The sequence below is a fragment of the Macaca nemestrina genome, chromosome 15 (assembly GCF_043159975.1).
Source record: "Macaca nemestrina isolate mMacNem1 chromosome 15, mMacNem.hap1, whole genome shotgun sequence".
NCBI classification, from domain to species: Eukaryota; Metazoa; Chordata; class Mammalia; order Primates; family Cercopithecidae; genus Macaca; species Macaca nemestrina.
This window is the reverse complement of record NC_092139.1, coordinates 21,345,304-21,362,562: the sequence shown is the minus strand read 5'-3', so window position 1 is coordinate 21,362,562 and position 17,259 is coordinate 21,345,304. Positions and strand designations below refer to the sequence as shown.

Here is a 17,259-nt window from a genome sequence, read left to right as displayed (position 1 = left end):
ACCCCCGCCCGGTCAGCAAGACCTCAGCGCGTGATCCTCGGATTCTGTGAAACCGGACCAGCGACTGGGTCCGAGAGCGCGGTCCCCACCAAAACGAGCACCAACCAATCGCTGGGGGAAACAGGCAGCCTCGTTTTAACCCACCAATCAGAGACCGCGGCGACCCATTATAACCACCTCGAGAACCAATGGAAAACGGGGATTCTCTCAGCCCGCCTCCCGAGCTTCAACCCCAAAGAGATCGATCGCGCAGTTTTATAAAAGGTACAAATTAGAAAACAATTCTGCGGCTGCATTAGAGACACTGTGTTTTCAAAGACGGTGGGGAGGGCTGGAGAAAAATCCTAGAAGCGAGCAAGACCGCACTACACCGAAACGTCGCGGGCAGCTGACTCGCCAGTCACCATTTAGCCCAGGGCCGACTGGGGACGGACGTGCCGCTGCGCGCTGACGTCACGCGCCAGGCCCCGCCCCACTGGCCGCCCATATAGCGTAAGCCTGGCGCGCGCGCACATCATTGTGTGGCTGGACTCGGCCGCCGCTGTGGTGTGAGGCGCGTGTTCGGGCTCTTGCCGTCCCCGCACCCGCACCCCGGCTACTGGCTTGCGGTCCGCCGTTCGACAACCAGCCCTTGGGCCCCCGCCCGCCACGGACATGCCGCGCGTCTACATAGGACGCCTGAGCTACAACGTCCGGGAGAAGGACATCCAGCGCTTTTTCAGTGGCTATGGCCGCCTCCTCGAAGTAGACCTCAAAAATGGGTGAGTCGAGCCTGGGCGCCCGCGCCCAGCGTCCCAGGCCTGGTGGCGGCGGGAACTCTCCAAGGAAAAAGGCGGCCAAGGCCGCGGCGCCGCGTGGCAGGGCCTCCAAGATGGCGACGGCGCGGCGTCGCGGGGGCGCGCTGAGGGGTGCGGGCGCGCGCACGGGCGCGCCCTGGCTAACGACGCCCCCGCCGTTGTCCGGCCCTGGCACCGCCCCCAGGTACGGCTTCGTGGAGTTCGAGGACTCCCGCGACGCCGACGACGCCGTTTACGAGCTGAACGGCAAGGAGCTCTGCGGCGAGCGCGTGATCGTAGAGCACGCCAGGGGCCCGCGTCGCGATCGCGACGGCTACAGCTACGGAAGCCGCAGTGAGTCCCACCCCCGCGCGCTCCGCGCCCTTGGGGACCCTGGGGGCGGGCGGGGGTGGGTGGGTTGGGGCCTCCCAGCCCGGGCAGGCGCGAGGGCTGGGGGTCGTTTGACTCGGGTGTCCCCGAGCCCCGCTGCCTTCATGTCTGCCCGGGGCAGCCATGGGACGCCGGAGCGCGGGAATTGGGTTTGGGTGTTTGGTTTTATTTGCGAAGTTGGGCGGGGGGTGGCTTCTTCTGGCCCCTTGTCAGCACTGTCACAGGTTCTAACCACAGAGGAAGTAAGGAGTGGCTGTATTTGTTGTATTCTCCTTGCTTACCTATCAGTGCATTAGTTAGAGGTTCGGGGGCAGGCTGGGGTGGAGGTGGGGTAGGGGGGCGGGGGACGGGGAAGGGAGGAGCTTAAAGTATAGGTCTTAAAGTTATGGAACTTGATGGGGGCCGAAGAATGTACTATTTTTAAGTAATGTGGTATTGTACCACAAAGTAGATCTAAATAAGCTTTATGCTGTATTTGAACTAATTGGGGCATGTTACTGGGAGGAGGTTGGGGGGATTTTTGGTTATGTTAAATGTTTGATGTTTAAATTGTTGCATGTTGAATTCAAACTTTTTAACAAGTCCTTGATGTTTCAATTTGAAAGTGACCAATGGGGCTGAGGCTGTGTCCACTGAGGCTAAGATGACTGCCTTTCCTGATTGGCCTTGGCTTTTCCATACATTGTGTGACCCTTGCCCTATGACCCTTTGGCTGACCTTACCGGAAGCCATGACGACAGCAGCCTTTTGCCATTAGACGCAGGGTGATGGTGAGGATTCCAAGGGTTAGACAAAACTGGTTAATCTGAACTAGGTGACTGTTACCTTGCGTGTTTTGTGGCCAAACCACCACCAAAAACCTCACACTGTGATGTAAGTACTTAGTGTAAAACTAGTAAACATTTTTGTAAAATGTAGAAATGCATGTAATCAGTTAAGTTTTATATTTTACAATGTTCTGTAAAATAAAACTTAGCGAGGTAAATCGAATAAAGGAGCAGTCACTCTCTAACAGATTGTAGGAGAGGTTTAGTTGGATTTAGTCTATTTGACTTGCCCTTAATTTAATTTTATGGCAAATCACAAATGTGTCGAAGGTTTAGCAATATAATAGCAAAGTCCTACTCCAGTAAATAAAAGTTGATATGTTTGTACTAACTTTCAAAGACATTATGCGTTTTTATCATTACAAGGCATCTAATTGTTTCCTTCATGTGATAAAGGTGGTGGAGGTGGATACAGCAGTCGGAGAACATCTGGCAGAGACAAATACGGACCACCTGTTCGTACAGAATACAGGCTTATTGTAGAAAATCTTTCTAGTCGGTGCAGTTGGCAAGATTTAAAGGTATGTGCTATAATTCAAGATACAAAGGATACGACTAATGCTTTAAAGTAAACTCTTATTTACATTCTTATTTCTGGGAATTTATTATAGTATATAGATCTTTTAAGATTTCCGAGTCTGACCAATCTTATCATTTCAGGATTTTATGCGACAAGCAGGTGAAGTAACCTATGCGGATGCCCACAAGGAACGAACAAATGAGGGTGTAATTGAGTTTCGCTCCTACTCTGACATGAAGCGTGCTTTGGACAAACTGGATGGCACAGAAATAAATGGCAGAAATATTAGGCTTATTGAAGATAAGCCACGCACAAGCCATAGGCGATCTTACTCTGGAAGCAGATCCAGGTAACTTGTTGAAGGACACTGTGGGGGAGGAAACAGAATATTTGACAATAAAAAAGGGAAGTAATGGAGTAATTTCAATTGTTGCCTACTTGAATTAAAGCCAGCTTTTAGTTTGTTTTGGCTGTGCATCATTGGGTTTTTTTCTGGATGTTTTGAAGGTGTATTTAATTTCGTAGTAAAGAAAAACATTATTCTTTGGCTTATCTATTTTTGCCAGATGGCACAGGTGTATTTAAGATGGATTGAGATTAAGACTTCGTTGTTTTTCTCCTAATAGGTCTCGATCTAGAAGACGGTCACGAAGTAGGAGTCGCAGGAGCAGCCGCAGTAGATCTCGAAGTATCTCAAAAAGTCGCTCCCGGTAAATAATGTTGTGTTGAGTCATTGTGAATATTACTGTACTTGTTTATGGAGTACGTGTATGTTCTTACAAAGTATTGAGAGAATCGGTCTTTCCTTGTCCAGTTCCAGGTCGCGGAGCAAAGGTCGATCACGTTCTCGATCAAAAGGCAGGAAATCTAGATCAAAGAGCAAATCTAAGCCCAAGTCTGATCGGGGCTCCCATTCACATTCTCGAAGCAGATCTAAGGATGAGTATGAGAAATCTCGAAGCAGGTCTCGGTCCCGATCCCCCAAAGAAAATGGAAAGGGTGATATAAAGTCAAAATCCAGATCAAGGAGCCAGTCCCATTCCAATTCGCCGCTACCTGTTCCACCCTCAAAGGCCCGTTCTGTGTCCCCTCCACCAAAAAGAGCTTCAAGATCCCGTTCTAGGTCTCGTTCAAAGTCAAGATCAAGGTCCAGGTCGAGTTCCAGAGATTAACTCAGAACTCTCTTGTTCTTTGCACACTATTATGGAACACTTTCCTATTTAGGCAGTTACTCTTTCATGTTTATACTTGGCCTCTTCTGCAAGAGCAATCTCCTGAAAACAGGGGCACACAGAAATTTGATTTGTGGCCAAATTTGATGAAAAAGATGAGGCTCTAAAGAAATGGTGGCATGAAGTCAGACACCCCGTCCCTTCTTTGTAGAATTAAGATAACTTTGATTTTATAGCTTTTGAGCTAAAATAACTTTTGTAAAGAGTAAGCTCATTTAGTTTTTTTTTTTGTGTGTTTTGTTTTTTTTTTTAAGTATTTCAGCAGGATCTGCTGGCAGGGTTTTTTTGTTTTATTTGTTTGCTTATTTTTAAATTAACTGTTTCAAGCTTTGAATACTTAAGACTTTAGAGGGAGAACCCAATTTTCAATTATGTTGGCTTTTTATAAAGCTTGAGTTATGTAAGATTTAAATAAAACTTTGCTACCAAGATGATTGCCTTATTGAATAGGTCACTATTAAATTCCTTTAAATGTTGGTATCTGCCATTTGTGGAAACATGTAAATTCTACTGAAGTGTAAACAAGGCAAGCCTCAGATCAGCAATAAATTATTCAGTTTGGATAACATTATTTTGTGCTGTTAATCAAATTTGCCAAAGTCTTTTATCTGCCCCTTTAACAAGTTGAGTAAAAATAAAAGGTATTTTTTAGTCAGTCTGTTCCATGATTTTGCTTAAATTAATTTTAAGTAATGGAACTTTTTTCAAAGGCAAATTTAAACTCTAAGAAATAATTCCTAATACTTGGGATCTTGTTTAGATAATCCACTTTCTGGAAGTTGTCAGCGTAATTAGTGTTAGAGAGTGGTTCAGTTGTCTTTAATGTTTGTCATGTGGAAATGGAAGTAGCCTCTTTTTGATCTGAACTTGAGTTTATTCAAAGTGTAAAAGCACATACTGCATTTTATGCTGAAAGATAATTATGTTTAACAGGCACTTAGTAAAGTCAGTTGCCAGTTAAGTTCCACCCAATAGTCCCCTTTGTAGTTAGTGGGATTATGTGATAATTGGTTAGATCATACTTGTAAATTTTTGCTTTGAAAAACAGTGAAATGGGTAAGCCCAAACTTTTGTACTTTATTACGAGTGAGGTGTAATGAGTACTGTGGAAACCAAATTTGAATACTGCAAATTTGTACGAGTTACTAGGTTAGCAGTTAGTCCATACATCCATAAGCCTGATGAGTTGAAATTGCAGTTGGAGAAGTGAATTAACCTTACATTCCTTTGTTCAGATACTTAATTATATAAAGTAATTTTATTTAAAAGCATTTATTGATCTTAGTCTGAAATCGAAATATAGATTAATTGGCTCAGCTTTAATACCTTTCCAGGAGCTGTCACAATGTAGGGTACTAAGGGTTGGATTGTGATGGGGCATGGTCGTACACCACTCGTGCCACAGGTGTGCCTGGAAAGCATGATATTCTAGGGTTGGTTTTTAGGTTCAAATAATCCAGAAATATGCCTAATAAGATAGAGTTGAAAAACTTGAGTCAAATATCTAGGGCATTCACAGAGTGGCTGTGAGTTCTTGGTAGTGTGAAAAAAAACCTGTTTTTCAGAAATTCTGGGTTTCCTGTTAAAAAATCTTAAAGCCCAATCTTAGGAATATAGTGCCCCAAAAGGCGGATGCTTCTTCCATTATCTTATTTTCTTTGATACTTAATTAGATGTTTATAAAGAAATGGGTTTATTTTTCCAGTATAAATCTCAGAATTTAAGGAAAGAAAGTGGTGTGTGTTACTGTAGTTCATTGTTTTGCCTACTCAGCAGAAGTGATGACTCTTAAAAATTGGCTTTGACCAAAGTTCTCTTGTTTTCAGGGAAAGAACATAAAAGCTTTTTGAACCACAGCCTTTTTAAAAGAGGAGTGGGAGGATATTATAGTAAGAAATTTGGCTTTCTAAAAATATGAAACATCCTTCAACTGGGCTCTCTTGTTAATAGGACATCATATGATAATAGACTGGTTTGACTACATTGTTAGCTGCCCCAGTAAGCAGGTCATTGTATAGGTAAATGCCTGCATCCATAATTTTCTAGTAATAGCCACAACCAATTTATTAATAGTCAGGGCCTATCCTTGCCTGTAGTTCTAAGTCACTGGATGCCTGAAATCACTGTGTAACATTGGCTCACTTGATGAGCATAGGGTTGACTGATAAAATGTTTAGTTCCCTTGCTAACTTGTGGGAAGAATGAGTCCACGACATGCTCCATACCAGTGGCTAAATAGAGTATTAAGGTGGAGCAGAAGAGAAGTGAAAACATCTTGATTCCCCTTTCACTTGATGGTGTTTATGAACATGCCGTAGTGCCTTTATGGCCAGTTTTGAGTCCTGCCTACTTTGACTTTTACGTTCCCATTCCTGTGTTACCACCTTCCTCCCGATTTGTTAACCTATTTTGTGCTTTAAATCTCAATAAAATACTTACTGAGGGAAAGACTTGTTTTGAGTTTATTGCATATGCCCACTTAGGACCAGATTCTTAACAAATGGTTTTTTGAATTGGAGTTGGCATTGGGAAAGCCATTCCTATCTTGAGTATGAGAACAGGATCTTGTTTTCACTTCCCCAGAAACGTGAGTTTGGGGTTTAGTATATGGTTTATCTTGGGCAAGTCATTAATCACTGTGCTTCAGTGTCGTCCTTGAAACAATAGGGATAAAACATGGCATGGGATGTGAAGACTAAAAGTCAAGAATATGAACAGTACAAGAGAGTGCCATAACACATACAATTTTATTTACAAATATACATGGTTGGACCATACCTTGGAATCTGCTTATTAATGCAGCTACTGTTGACAGTACTTGTATCTGCTCAGAGATTTCTATGGTTATATAAAAATGACCTTTTAAGTTTTCAGTGTTCATGCCCTGAGTCTGCAGTTTGTTTTAATATATGCTAATACAGAGATCGGCTTACAGTGGCTGACTGGTTACCGTTGAATGAATGTATGATAAATTTTTTTTCAGAACCAACAGTATGAATAATCCTTTGACTTGTGTATCAGCATGAATTTAAAAATTACTTTCAGGATTCAACATTTAGAGTTCTTGGAATAGAGCACCTAGTGTAGTAATTACCAATTTATATGCTAATCATTAAGTTTCCTCAGTGACCACATTTTGAATATATTAGTATCCCGAACATGTATGTATCTGTTTACTGAAAGTCAGTGCAATTGTGCAGTTGATCTTCCTAGATCCTAAATAGTTTGTTTACATATGCCTTGTTATCTTAGAGCAATCCTGCAGATGGCCCCTAGTATAGCACTTAACACAGTCATTAACTTTTTGTAGCTTTTGAATAGAAAGGAATCATGGTTCAAAAATTGGAAGAGTGGGTGCGGTGGCTCATGCCTGTAATCCCAGCACTTTGGGAGGCCAAGACAGGAGGATCACCTGAGCTCAGGAGTTCGAGACCAGCCTGGCCAACATGGTGAAACCCTGTTTCTACCAAAAATACAAAAATTAGCCAGGTATGGTGGTGCGTGCCTGCAGTCCTACTACCAGGAGACTGAGAGACGGCAGGAGAATCGCTTGAACCCGGGAGGCGGAGGTTGCAGTTAGCCAAGATCACACTATGGCACTGCAGCCTGGGCAACAGAGTGAAACCCTGTCTGAAAAACAATAAAATTTTAAAAATGTTTTCTAGGAACAGGAACATTATCTTCTACAGAATTAGCAAAATCAGGAAATTAATGTTGATACAATACTGTTGTCTGATACACAGTTCATACTGAAATTTCATCAGTTGTCCCATAGTGTCCCTTAACGTTTTTCCTCTTGGTCCAAGATTCATTGGTGGCATTTTGTTGTCATGGCTCTTGAGTCTCCTAATTTCCAATGCATTCTCAGGCTTTGTCTTCATCTTTTTAAGAAGTAGTTAATATAGGCTCCAGTTAACCCCCTCTCAAAATTATTTTTAAAAATGACTTTATAGTGATTCAGGTTATTAAGATGGATCACTGGACATATATAATACATCAAGGACAGAGTCTCATTTTTGTGATATTCCTGCCCAAAGTGCTGTCATGTAGAAACGAGACAAATCCAAGATGAGGGGAAAACCTACAAAATAAACTTTTTTTTTTTTTTTTTGCGGCAGAGTTTGACTCTTGTTAACTCAGGCTGGAGAGCAATGGTGCAATCTCAGCTCACTGCAGCCTCTGCCTCCTGGGTTCAAGCTATTCATCTGCCTCAACCTCCAGAGTAGCTGGGATGACAGGCATGCGCCACCACGCCCGGCTAATTTTCTATTTTTTTAGTAGAGACAGGGTTTCTCTATGTTGATCAGGCTGGTCTTGTACTCCTGACCTCAGGTGATCCGCCCGCCTTAGCCTCCCAAAATGCTGGGACTACAGGTGTGAGCCACCTCGCCTGGCCTTCTACCATAAAGGAATTGCTTTGGAGGGGTGGCGGGGTCTGTGTACACTATATGGGTTTTCTTTAGGTTTTCTGTTTTTGAAGAGATGGAGTCTCACTCTGTTACCCAGGCTGGAGTGCAGTGGTGCAATCATGGGCTCAAGCGATGCTCCCACCTCAGTCTCCCAAATTGCTGAGACGAGTGTGCACTACCACACCCAGCTAAGGGAGTAGACTATGTTTTAAAGGTAAGGTTTAAAGAAGGTGGTTTTTTATTTTTGTCTTTAGGAGGGAGTCAATTTGGAGATTAAGAGCTTCTGAAGGCAAAGGTTTGATGGCATCAGATTGAACCCCCATTACTGCTGAAAGCAGGAGAGCGAGTCCCCTAGCCCAGGTCCAAAAGGATTGGGAGGCAAATAAGTTGCACCCTCATCTATAAAACAAGACCTACTAATATGGAAAGTAAATACTAATATCAAAGCATTTGGCACAGTCACTCATTAAATAGTAACTGCATTTAGGAAAACATTCTAAAATAGAACTAAACTCTCCAGGAGCGATGGTTCATGCCTGTAAAGGTGGCCAGGGCGGGCAGATCACTTGAGATCCGGAGTTGGAGACCAGCCTGGCCAATGTGGTGAAACCCCATCTCTACTAATAATACAAAAATTAGCCTGGTGTGGTGGCGCAGGCCTGTAATCCCCGCTAGCTTGGAGAACAAGGCAAAAGAATCGCTTGAACCTGGGAGGGGAGGTTGCAGTGAGCCAAGACCACGCCCACTGTACTCCAGCCTGAGCAACAGAGCGAGACTGTCTCCAAACACCAGTGAGAATAGTAGAATGAACCGCCCTTGTGCTCCACTGGCTTTAACAATATATACCTGTCTACTTCTTCTCCCAAATAATTTTGAAGGAAATCCTAGACATTTTATCTGTAGATTCACTATATACCTCTTTAAAGACATCTAAACTCTCTTTAAATCTAAAGTCTCTCTTTGTGTCCCCTTCAATATATTTATTGGAGAAGCTGTCTTTGTCCTGGAGAGTTTCCCAGTCTTGATTTTGCTGATTGCAATCTCGTGGCATCATTAAGTGTATTCTTCTGTATGCTGCATTTCCTGTAAATTAGTAGACCTAGAGAAGCGGTTTTTTTTTTTTTTTTTGAGAAGGGTTCTCACTCTTAACACCCAGGTTGGAGTTGCAGTGGTACAATCGCAGCTCACTGCAACCTCGGCCTCCTGGGCTCAAGTGATCCTCCCACCTCAGCCTCCTGAGTAGCTGCCACAATGCCCAGCTAATTTTTTGTATTTTTGGTAGAGGTGGTGTTTCACCATGTTGCCCAGGCTGGTCTCAAACTCCTGACCTCAAGCGATCCTCCCGCCTTGGCCTCCCACAGTGCTGGGATTACAGGCATGAGCCACTGCGCCCAGCAAGAAGTGTGGTTTTGCCAAGGCACAGTGACTCACGCCTGTAATTCCAACACTCTGGGAGGATCAGTTGAGCCCAGGAGTTTGAGACCAGCTTCGGCAACATAGTGAGACCCCATCTCTACAAAAAAATTATAAGTTAGCCAGACATGATGCTGCCCACCTGTGGTCCCATCTACTCAGGAGGCTGAGGTAGGAGGATCACTTGAGCCCAGGAGGTTAAGGCTGCAGTGAGTCGATCATGCCACTGCACTGTAGCCTGGGTGACAGAGCGAGACCCTGTCTTTAAAAAAAAAAAATGCGGTTCCCAACCAGCAGCATCAAAATCATCTCGGATTTAGATGTTAGAAATACAACTTCAGTCTTCACCCCAGACTCTGAATCAAAAACTGTGGATAGAGTCAGGCACAGAAAGACAAACCTCGCATGTTCTCGCTTATTTGTGGGAGCCAAAAATCAAAACAATGGAACTCATAGCAATAGTAAAAGGATGGTTATGAGAGGCTGGGAGGGTAGTAGGGGGGTGAGGGGTAAGTGGGGATGGTTAATGGATCCAAAAAAAAAGAGAACGTAGTTTGTGATAGCACACAGGGTGATTATAGTGTGTAATTTAATTGTACATTTTAAAATAAAGACTATAACTGGATTGTTTGTAACATTAAGGATAAATGCTTGAGGGTATATCTGTGTACTGTGGGTAATTAAAAAGAAAAAATAAAAATAACATACAAAAAATGCTTTAGATAATGAAGACCCCATTTTCCATGTTGCGATTATTACACATTGCATGCCTATATCAAAGTATCTCATTTACTCCATGGATATATACACCTACTATGTACCCACAACAATTTTTTTTTTTTTTTTTTTTTTTTTAAGATAGAGTCTCGCACTGTCGGCCAGGCTGGAGTGCAGTGGCACAATCTTGGCTCACTGCAACTTCTTGTCTCCTGGGCTCAAGCAATTCTCCTGCCTCAGCCTCCTAGGTAGTTGGGATTACAGGCGTGTGCCACTACACCTGGCTAATTTTTGTATTTTTAGTAGAGACAGGGTTTCACCATGTTGGCCAGGCTGGTCTCAAATGCCAGACCTCGGGTAATCCTCCCGCCTCAGCCTCCCAAAGTGCTAGGATCACCAGGGTGAGCCACCGCACCCGGCCAATATTTTTTTTTTAATAAACAAAACTGGGCCAGTTGCAGTGGCTCACACCTACAATCCCAGCACTTTGGAAGGCTGAGGCGGGCAGATCACCTGAGGTCAGGAGTTCAAGACCAGCCTGACCAACATGGTGAAACCCCATCTCTATTAAAAATACAAAAATTACCCGGGCATGATGGCACACACCTGTAATCCCAACTACTTGGGAGATTGAGGCAGGAGAATCTTGAACCCAGGAGGTAAAGGCTGCAGTGAGCCAAGCTCATGCTCCAATATGGGGACAGAGTGATACTCTGTCTCAAATAAATATTTAAAAAATAAAACTGAGTAGAACGCAGCCATAGGTGTTTTTAAAAGCCCCTTAGGTGGTCCTGGCACATACTAAAATTGAAGACCCACTATTCTAGCAGTTTTATCAAATTCCAATTTTTAAAAAATTTTGAATGTGCAAATGCAGGTTTGTTACATGCATATATTCTGCCCGTGAGTCTGGGCTGTCAGTGTGTGCATCACCACCTTAATTTTTTTTTTCAAAACTTCTTGGGGACTGGACACCATGGCGCATGCCTGTAATCCCAGCGCTTTTGGGAGGCTGAGGTAGGCAGATGACTTGAGCCCAAGAGTTCAAGACCAGCCTGGGCAACATAGGGAGACCCTGCTTCTACAAAAAATAGAAAAATTAGCCAGGCATGGTGGCAGGTCCCTGTAGTCCCAGGTACTTGGGAGGCTGAAGTGGAGGATCACCTGGGCCCTGGAGGTGGAGGCTGCAGTGAGCCGAGATCGCGCCTTAGCACTCCAACCTGGGCAACAGAGCAAGACTCTGTCTCAAAAAAAAAAAAAGAAAACTACATAGGGGTGGGGGCGGTGTCCCACACTTATAGGAAGCCAAGGTGGGAGGAGTTCAAGGAGTTGAAGGCCAGGAGTTCAAGACCAGCCTGGGTAACTTAGCAAGACCCCACCTGGATGTCTTTTTTGTCATAATGGCAACCATTGATTATTTATGCCTGGATACATTAAACCATGGACTGTGGCTTTAAACAGTTTTTTCAATCCATGGCAGCTCGCCTTATCAATGCTACCTTTTTATTTTTTCTTTTTTGAGTTAGGGTCTTACTTTGTCACTTAGGCTGGAATACGCTGGCGTGATCATGGCTTACTGCAGCCTCAACCTCCCGGGGTCAAGCCATCCTCCCACCTCAGCCTCCCAAGTAGCTGGGACTATAGGCACATGCCACCACGCCTGGCTAATTTTTGTATTTTTTGTAGGGACGGAGTTTCGCTATGTTGCCCAGGCTGTTTTTGAACTCCTGAGCTCAAGCAATCTACCTACCTCCGCCTCCCAAAATGTTGGGATCACAGATGTGGGCCACTGTGCCTGGCCTTCTAATCAGTGTCACCTAATTCTGTCTTCAGTCAGTGGGACTCAACTCAATTTGCCTCCTGAGTCCTTTTGAAGCAATTCTAATCTTGTCAGTTTCCTCGCTTCCTGGTATGGTAAGATTTCCAGGCTCATGTTGTACATTTTCAGTCCAGATCTGAAATCAGCCATTTCTCCAAGGAGCCCTGGTTTTGTTGGAAATGGTGTTTAGCAACCAGTCCAGGCAATAAGCAAATTCATTGCCACTTGTTTGGTCATTAGGCCTTTTCAGTGGACAGAGCTAGGAAAATATTGCCTGATTCTCCCTCTAGCCACACAAATCATGTTACCTTCTGGTCATCTGAAGGTCCTCTCTTCTCCAAGCCGAAACCCTTCCAACCCTGCCTCAGTCAGTACCACAGTTTTGAATCTCCTAACCATATGTTGTCTTCCTGCACTCTTCATTTGTGAGTGCCACTCACAGAGTGGTGTCCACTGGCAGACAAAGCACTCCAGGTTTGCTCCAACCTGCTCAAAGCAGAGCAGTACATGACTTCCCTGCCTTGATAAATGCTTCCTCAGCTGACTTCTGGGCCGTTTCTGGCAAAGGGATAAGAGGATTAAAAGGAAACTGTTTCTCTAAAATCCTGCAGCCTCTTTTCCGCACCTTCAGAAGGTTTAAAGCAGATAATGTGTCATCTTGCTTGGAGTAGTGAGTAGAAGAAGAAGGAAAATTCAGAGCCTAACTTTCAATGTGATTCTGGAGTATACAACAGCACTATAAATGGAATGAGTAAATAAAGACCTTAAATTATAGTTTTCATCCACCTTGACCATTGCTTGCAGACCCAGCAGTAACTCAAGCCCAGACAACAGTGTGGCTGTGATCATAAGATGATCAGTGCTCACTGGTGTTTTCAGGAAGTTTTTCAGGAAGCCCTCGAAAAGTATAGCACCATGAGTCATCATAGTCCAACTTATATTCAGTAAGCGTTTATTAAAAACTTTGGCTGGGCACGGTGGCTCGCACCTGTAATCCCTGCGATTGGGAGGCCGAGGCGGGCATATCACTTGAGGTCAGGAGTTCAAGACCGGCCTGGCCAACATGGCAAAACCCCATCTCTACTAAAAACACAAAAATTAGCTGGGCACGGTGGCAGGCTCCTGTAATCCCAGCTACTCCAGAGGCAGGAGGATCACTTGAGCCCAGGAGGCGGAGGTTGCAGTGAGCCGAGATCATACCACTGCACTCAAGCCTGGGCGACAGAGCAAGACTCTGTCTCAAAAAAAAAAAAACAAGAAAACAAAAAAAGTACCAGATGTGTGGTAGATGACATTACTGTCAGAAATATTTACTATCTCCCCATTCTGCATTTATGAGTACTTCCCTCTCTTGATGTTGGCCAATGGAATTTAGCAGGCATGATCTATTTGGTAGGCTGAATGATGCCCTCCCCCGCCCCCCAGAAGGGGTAGGCTCAATCTCCAGAACCTGTGAATATGTAACAACATTGTAAAAGACACTTTGCAGACGTAATTAAATAACGTTCTAGAGATGCAATTATCTGGCTAGGCCCAGTGTAATCACAAAGGTCCTTATAAATAGGGAGGCTGGAGAGTCAAAAATCAGAAAAAGTTGGTGTAAAAATGGAAGCAACAGTAGATTGGAGATGCTCTACTGTCAGCTCTGAAGATGGAGGGAGCCACGGAACAAGGAAACGGATTCTTCCTAAGGGAGCACAGCCCTGCTGACTCCCTGACTGGGCCCCTGCCTCCCTCCCTCGACTGGCCCAATGAAACCCATTTCTGACTTTTGATCTTCAGGACCATAAGACAATAAATTTGTGTTATTAGGTTGGTGCAAATGTAATTGCGGGTTTTGCCATGACTTTGAAAATATTTTAGGCCACCAAGGTTGTGGTATTTTGTTACCAAAGCTCCAGAAAAATTAATACAACACAGCTAAAGCCTTAAGACACAGTTGCACAACTGGGCTTGCTCTCCTGCATCCCAGCTGTCTCCATGAGAATAACACACCTCAGCCAGCCCACTGGTCCAAGAGGACAAGAGACAAGCTGGCTAGAGCCGCCTGTTAGCCTTGGCCACCAGCTCGAAGCAGAACCCAGCTCAGATCAGCCAACCTGCAGAAATGTGAAAAGGAAAAACTTAGTGTTGTGTGCTACTCAGTTTTGGGGGTTAGCGACAATGATAGCTAACTGATACGGGGTGCTAGGCAACTCCACATATGTCTCTACAATAACTATACGTGGTAGAGAAACTTATCCAGCATTTTACAGATGATGAAACAGGCCAGGTAAACACACATGCCCAAAGTCACACACAAGGCAGCATTCTGAAGTTCAGTTGTTTCATTTTGCCTAAATGAATATGAGAGAGATCTTCCATTTTTCCTTCCCAATTCCCTATTCGCCTGTCTGAGCCTCAGGAAACTAGCCTCGTGACTTCATCCACACACTTCCCTGCCCTCTGGTTTCTGACTGGGATCAGCCATTAGGAAGCAGCAGTGGGATGTGGAAAGCGGGAGAAGATGGAAGTTGGGGTCTTTATTCCCACAACACCCCAGCCCCACCCCTGCAGACTTAACCAAGGCTGGCGGTGGCCTTCAACCGAAGGCCGTAGTGTCTGGTGTACATAGCCCTCTTGTCCAAGTCCTGGTAACCACTGCCTCCCTTTGTCGTAGCCTCACCGTCTTATGCTAACCGTTGTAATTTTCCTACACCCTGCCCACGCCATTATAACTAAGTTAATGATTTATTAGATTACCTTCAAATTACTCAAGTGGGAGTGCGCCTTCTGTTTCCTGTCATGACCCTACAGATAATAGCAAGTAAGTTAAGCAGTAAGTAAATATTTCCTGGGCCGGGCACGGTGGCTCAAGCCTGTAATCCCAGCACTTTGGGAGGCCGAGACGGGCGGATCACGAGTTCAGGAGATCGAGACCATCCTGGCTAACACGGTGAAACCCCGTCTCTACTAAAATACAAAAAAAAATTAGCCGGGCGAGGTGGCGGGCACCTGTACTCCCAGCTACTCGGGAGGCTGAGGCAGGAGAATGGCGTGAACCCGGGAGGCGGGGCTTGCAGTGAGCTGAGATCCGGCCACTGCACTCCAGCCTGGGCAACAGAGCTAGACTCCGTCTCAAAAAAAAAAAAAAAAAAAAAAATTTCCTGTTTCAGGGGACTATGAAACATCACACTTAGTGCTTGCTTCGGCAGCATATATACTAAAATTGGAATGCTACAGAGAAGATTAGCATGACCCCTGCACAAGGATGGCATGCAAATTCATGAAGCCATGCATATTTTAATTAAAAATTATAAAAATAAATATCGGGTAGCTATGCAGGCAGGGCGGGGCAAAGCTCTGAGAGGTCGGGTATGCAGGTCAGCATTATCTGGTTGCAATGGTTATGTTGAGTAATGGGCCACCTGGTGGTCTCGCTGGAGGCAACAAGGCTGTAAATCAATTCTTCAGCATTCTTTCCTGAGATGGGACACTCTCAACCTTGGTCTGATATTCTGGACCTCCTAAGGCCAGTTCCTGGAATTATTTAAATAAAAGACATGGTTAAGCATTAAGAGAGCACAGAAGAACAATACAGAATGGCTGGACTAGGTGTGGTGGCTCACACCTGTAATCACACACTTTGGGAGGCTAAGGCAAGAGGATCACTTGAGCCTAGGAGTTCGAGAGCAGCTGGGACAACATAGTGAGACCCTGTCTCTACAAAAAAATTAAAAATTAGGCAGGTGTGGTGGTATGCGCCTGTAGTCCTGTAGGTCTAAAACTGGCCTGTTTGGAGATTTGGTTATTATTTCACTCTCTCCTGATTTCTTGGAAGGTTTGATAACAATCTTGGTTATCAATCTTGGTTTCAGGCCAGGTGTGGTGGCTCACACCTATAAATCCCAGCACTTTGGGAGGCCAAGGCAGACGAATCACCTGAGGTTGGGAGTTTGAGACCAGCCTGGCCAACATGGTAAGACCCTGTCTCTACTAAAAATACAAAAATTAGCTGGGCGTGGTGGTGGGCGCCTATACTCCCCAGCTACTCAGGAGGCTGAGGCAGGAGAATTGCTTGAACCTGGGAGGTAGAGGTTGAAGTGAGCCGAGATCATGCCATTGCATTCCAGCCCGGGTGACAAGAGCAAAACTCCATCTCAAAAAAAAAAAAATCTTGGTTTTGGCTTGGTGGTGTGGAACTTCAGCATTTGTACTCCATTTTAGTTTGGTCCATTGGGTCTAATGCCAGAGCCCAATCCAAATAATGAACTCCTGAAAATTATATTTAACATAAGGGAAGGAAGGAGATAGAGGGAAAGAGGGCATGAGAAAGAAAGGAATGAGGCCAGGTGTGTAACTCACGCCTATAATCCCAGCACTTTAGGGGGCAGAGGCAGGAGGATTGCTTGAACTCGAGTTCAAGATCAGCCTGGGCAATATAGTGAGACCTCGTCTCTTAAAACAAACAAACAAACAAAAAAAAAAGACTGAAGAAGAAAGGAAGTAGAGAGAAAGGAAGGAAAGAACTCTTCATTTATATTTCCTGGCTCTAGAATTGCTATATACATACATACATATATATATATATATATATATATATATATACTGACACTTTTTAAAACAGTTAAGAGGATTTTATCCAGCACTATTGGAAGAGGGGAGAGAGGTCTGCCTCAACCAAACAGCAAGGGCAAGAAGTGGGGATTTATAGGCAACAAGAAGAGTGAGGGGGTCATAGCTGAAAAATTACTAAGAGCAGACATCATGGGTAGGGGGATTCTAGCTAAACTGAACTAGCAGGATTCTTGCTAGAGGCAGACCAAGGACTTATATATCAGAGGTGAAGGATCAGAAACTTGATCAGATATCAAGGATGGGGGATAACTTAGCAGGATTCTTATTAAAACTGGGCCAGGCAGGCCAAGGACAGGAGGGAGGAGAGGCCAAGTTTGGACAAGGAGAGAGCCTTTTGTCAGTTTTTTAAATCACTCTTTGAGTATGAGCCTGGGGAACTGGAGAATTCATTTTTTTCTTTTTAAAATATAGCTATGGGGTTTTGCCACGTTTCCCAGGCTGGTCTCAAGCTTCTAAGCTCAAGCAATTCGCCTGCCTCAGCCTCCCAAAGTGCTGGGATTATAGGCTTGAGCCACTGCACCTGGCTGAGAATTCAAAAA

General features: G+C 44.4%; 1 protein-coding gene and 1 non-coding gene across 2 annotated transcripts; both read left to right on the top strand.

The window, feature by feature from the left end:
* Positions 1-511: 511 nt before the first annotated feature.
* Positions 512-4,313, top strand: LOC105496376 (serine and arginine rich splicing factor 6). The gene is made up of 6 exons (XM_071079276.1): positions 512-761; positions 982-1,130; positions 2,390-2,514; positions 2,654-2,862; positions 3,140-3,223; positions 3,328-4,313. The coding sequence occupies exons 1-6, from the start codon at positions 655-657 to the stop codon at positions 3,683-3,685; spliced, it is 1,032 nt and encodes a 343-aa protein (XP_070935377.1). The 5' UTR covers positions 512-654; the 3' UTR covers positions 3,686-4,313.
* A 10,968-nt stretch (positions 4,314-15,281) lies between these two features.
* LOC112429275 (U6 spliceosomal RNA) lies at positions 15,282-15,388 on the top strand. Its single transcript, XR_003021467.1, has one exon. It is a non-coding gene; the product is annotated as a U6 spliceosomal RNA (small nuclear RNA).
* The last annotated feature ends 1,871 nt before the right edge of the window (positions 15,389-17,259 follow it).

Coding starts and splice junctions, on each gene's coding strand:
- LOC105496376 (XM_071079276.1), top strand. CDS start 655: ATGCCGCGCGTCTACATAGGACGCCTGAGCTACAACGTCCGGGAGAAG. Junction 2,515..2,653: donor GCAGTTGGCAAGATTTAAAG/GTATGTGCTATA, acceptor TTATCATTTCAG/GATTTTATGCGACAAGCAGG. Junction 3,224..3,327: donor ATCTCAAAAAGTCGCTCCCG/GTAAATAATGTT, acceptor TTCCTTGTCCAG/TTCCAGGTCGCGGAGCAAAG.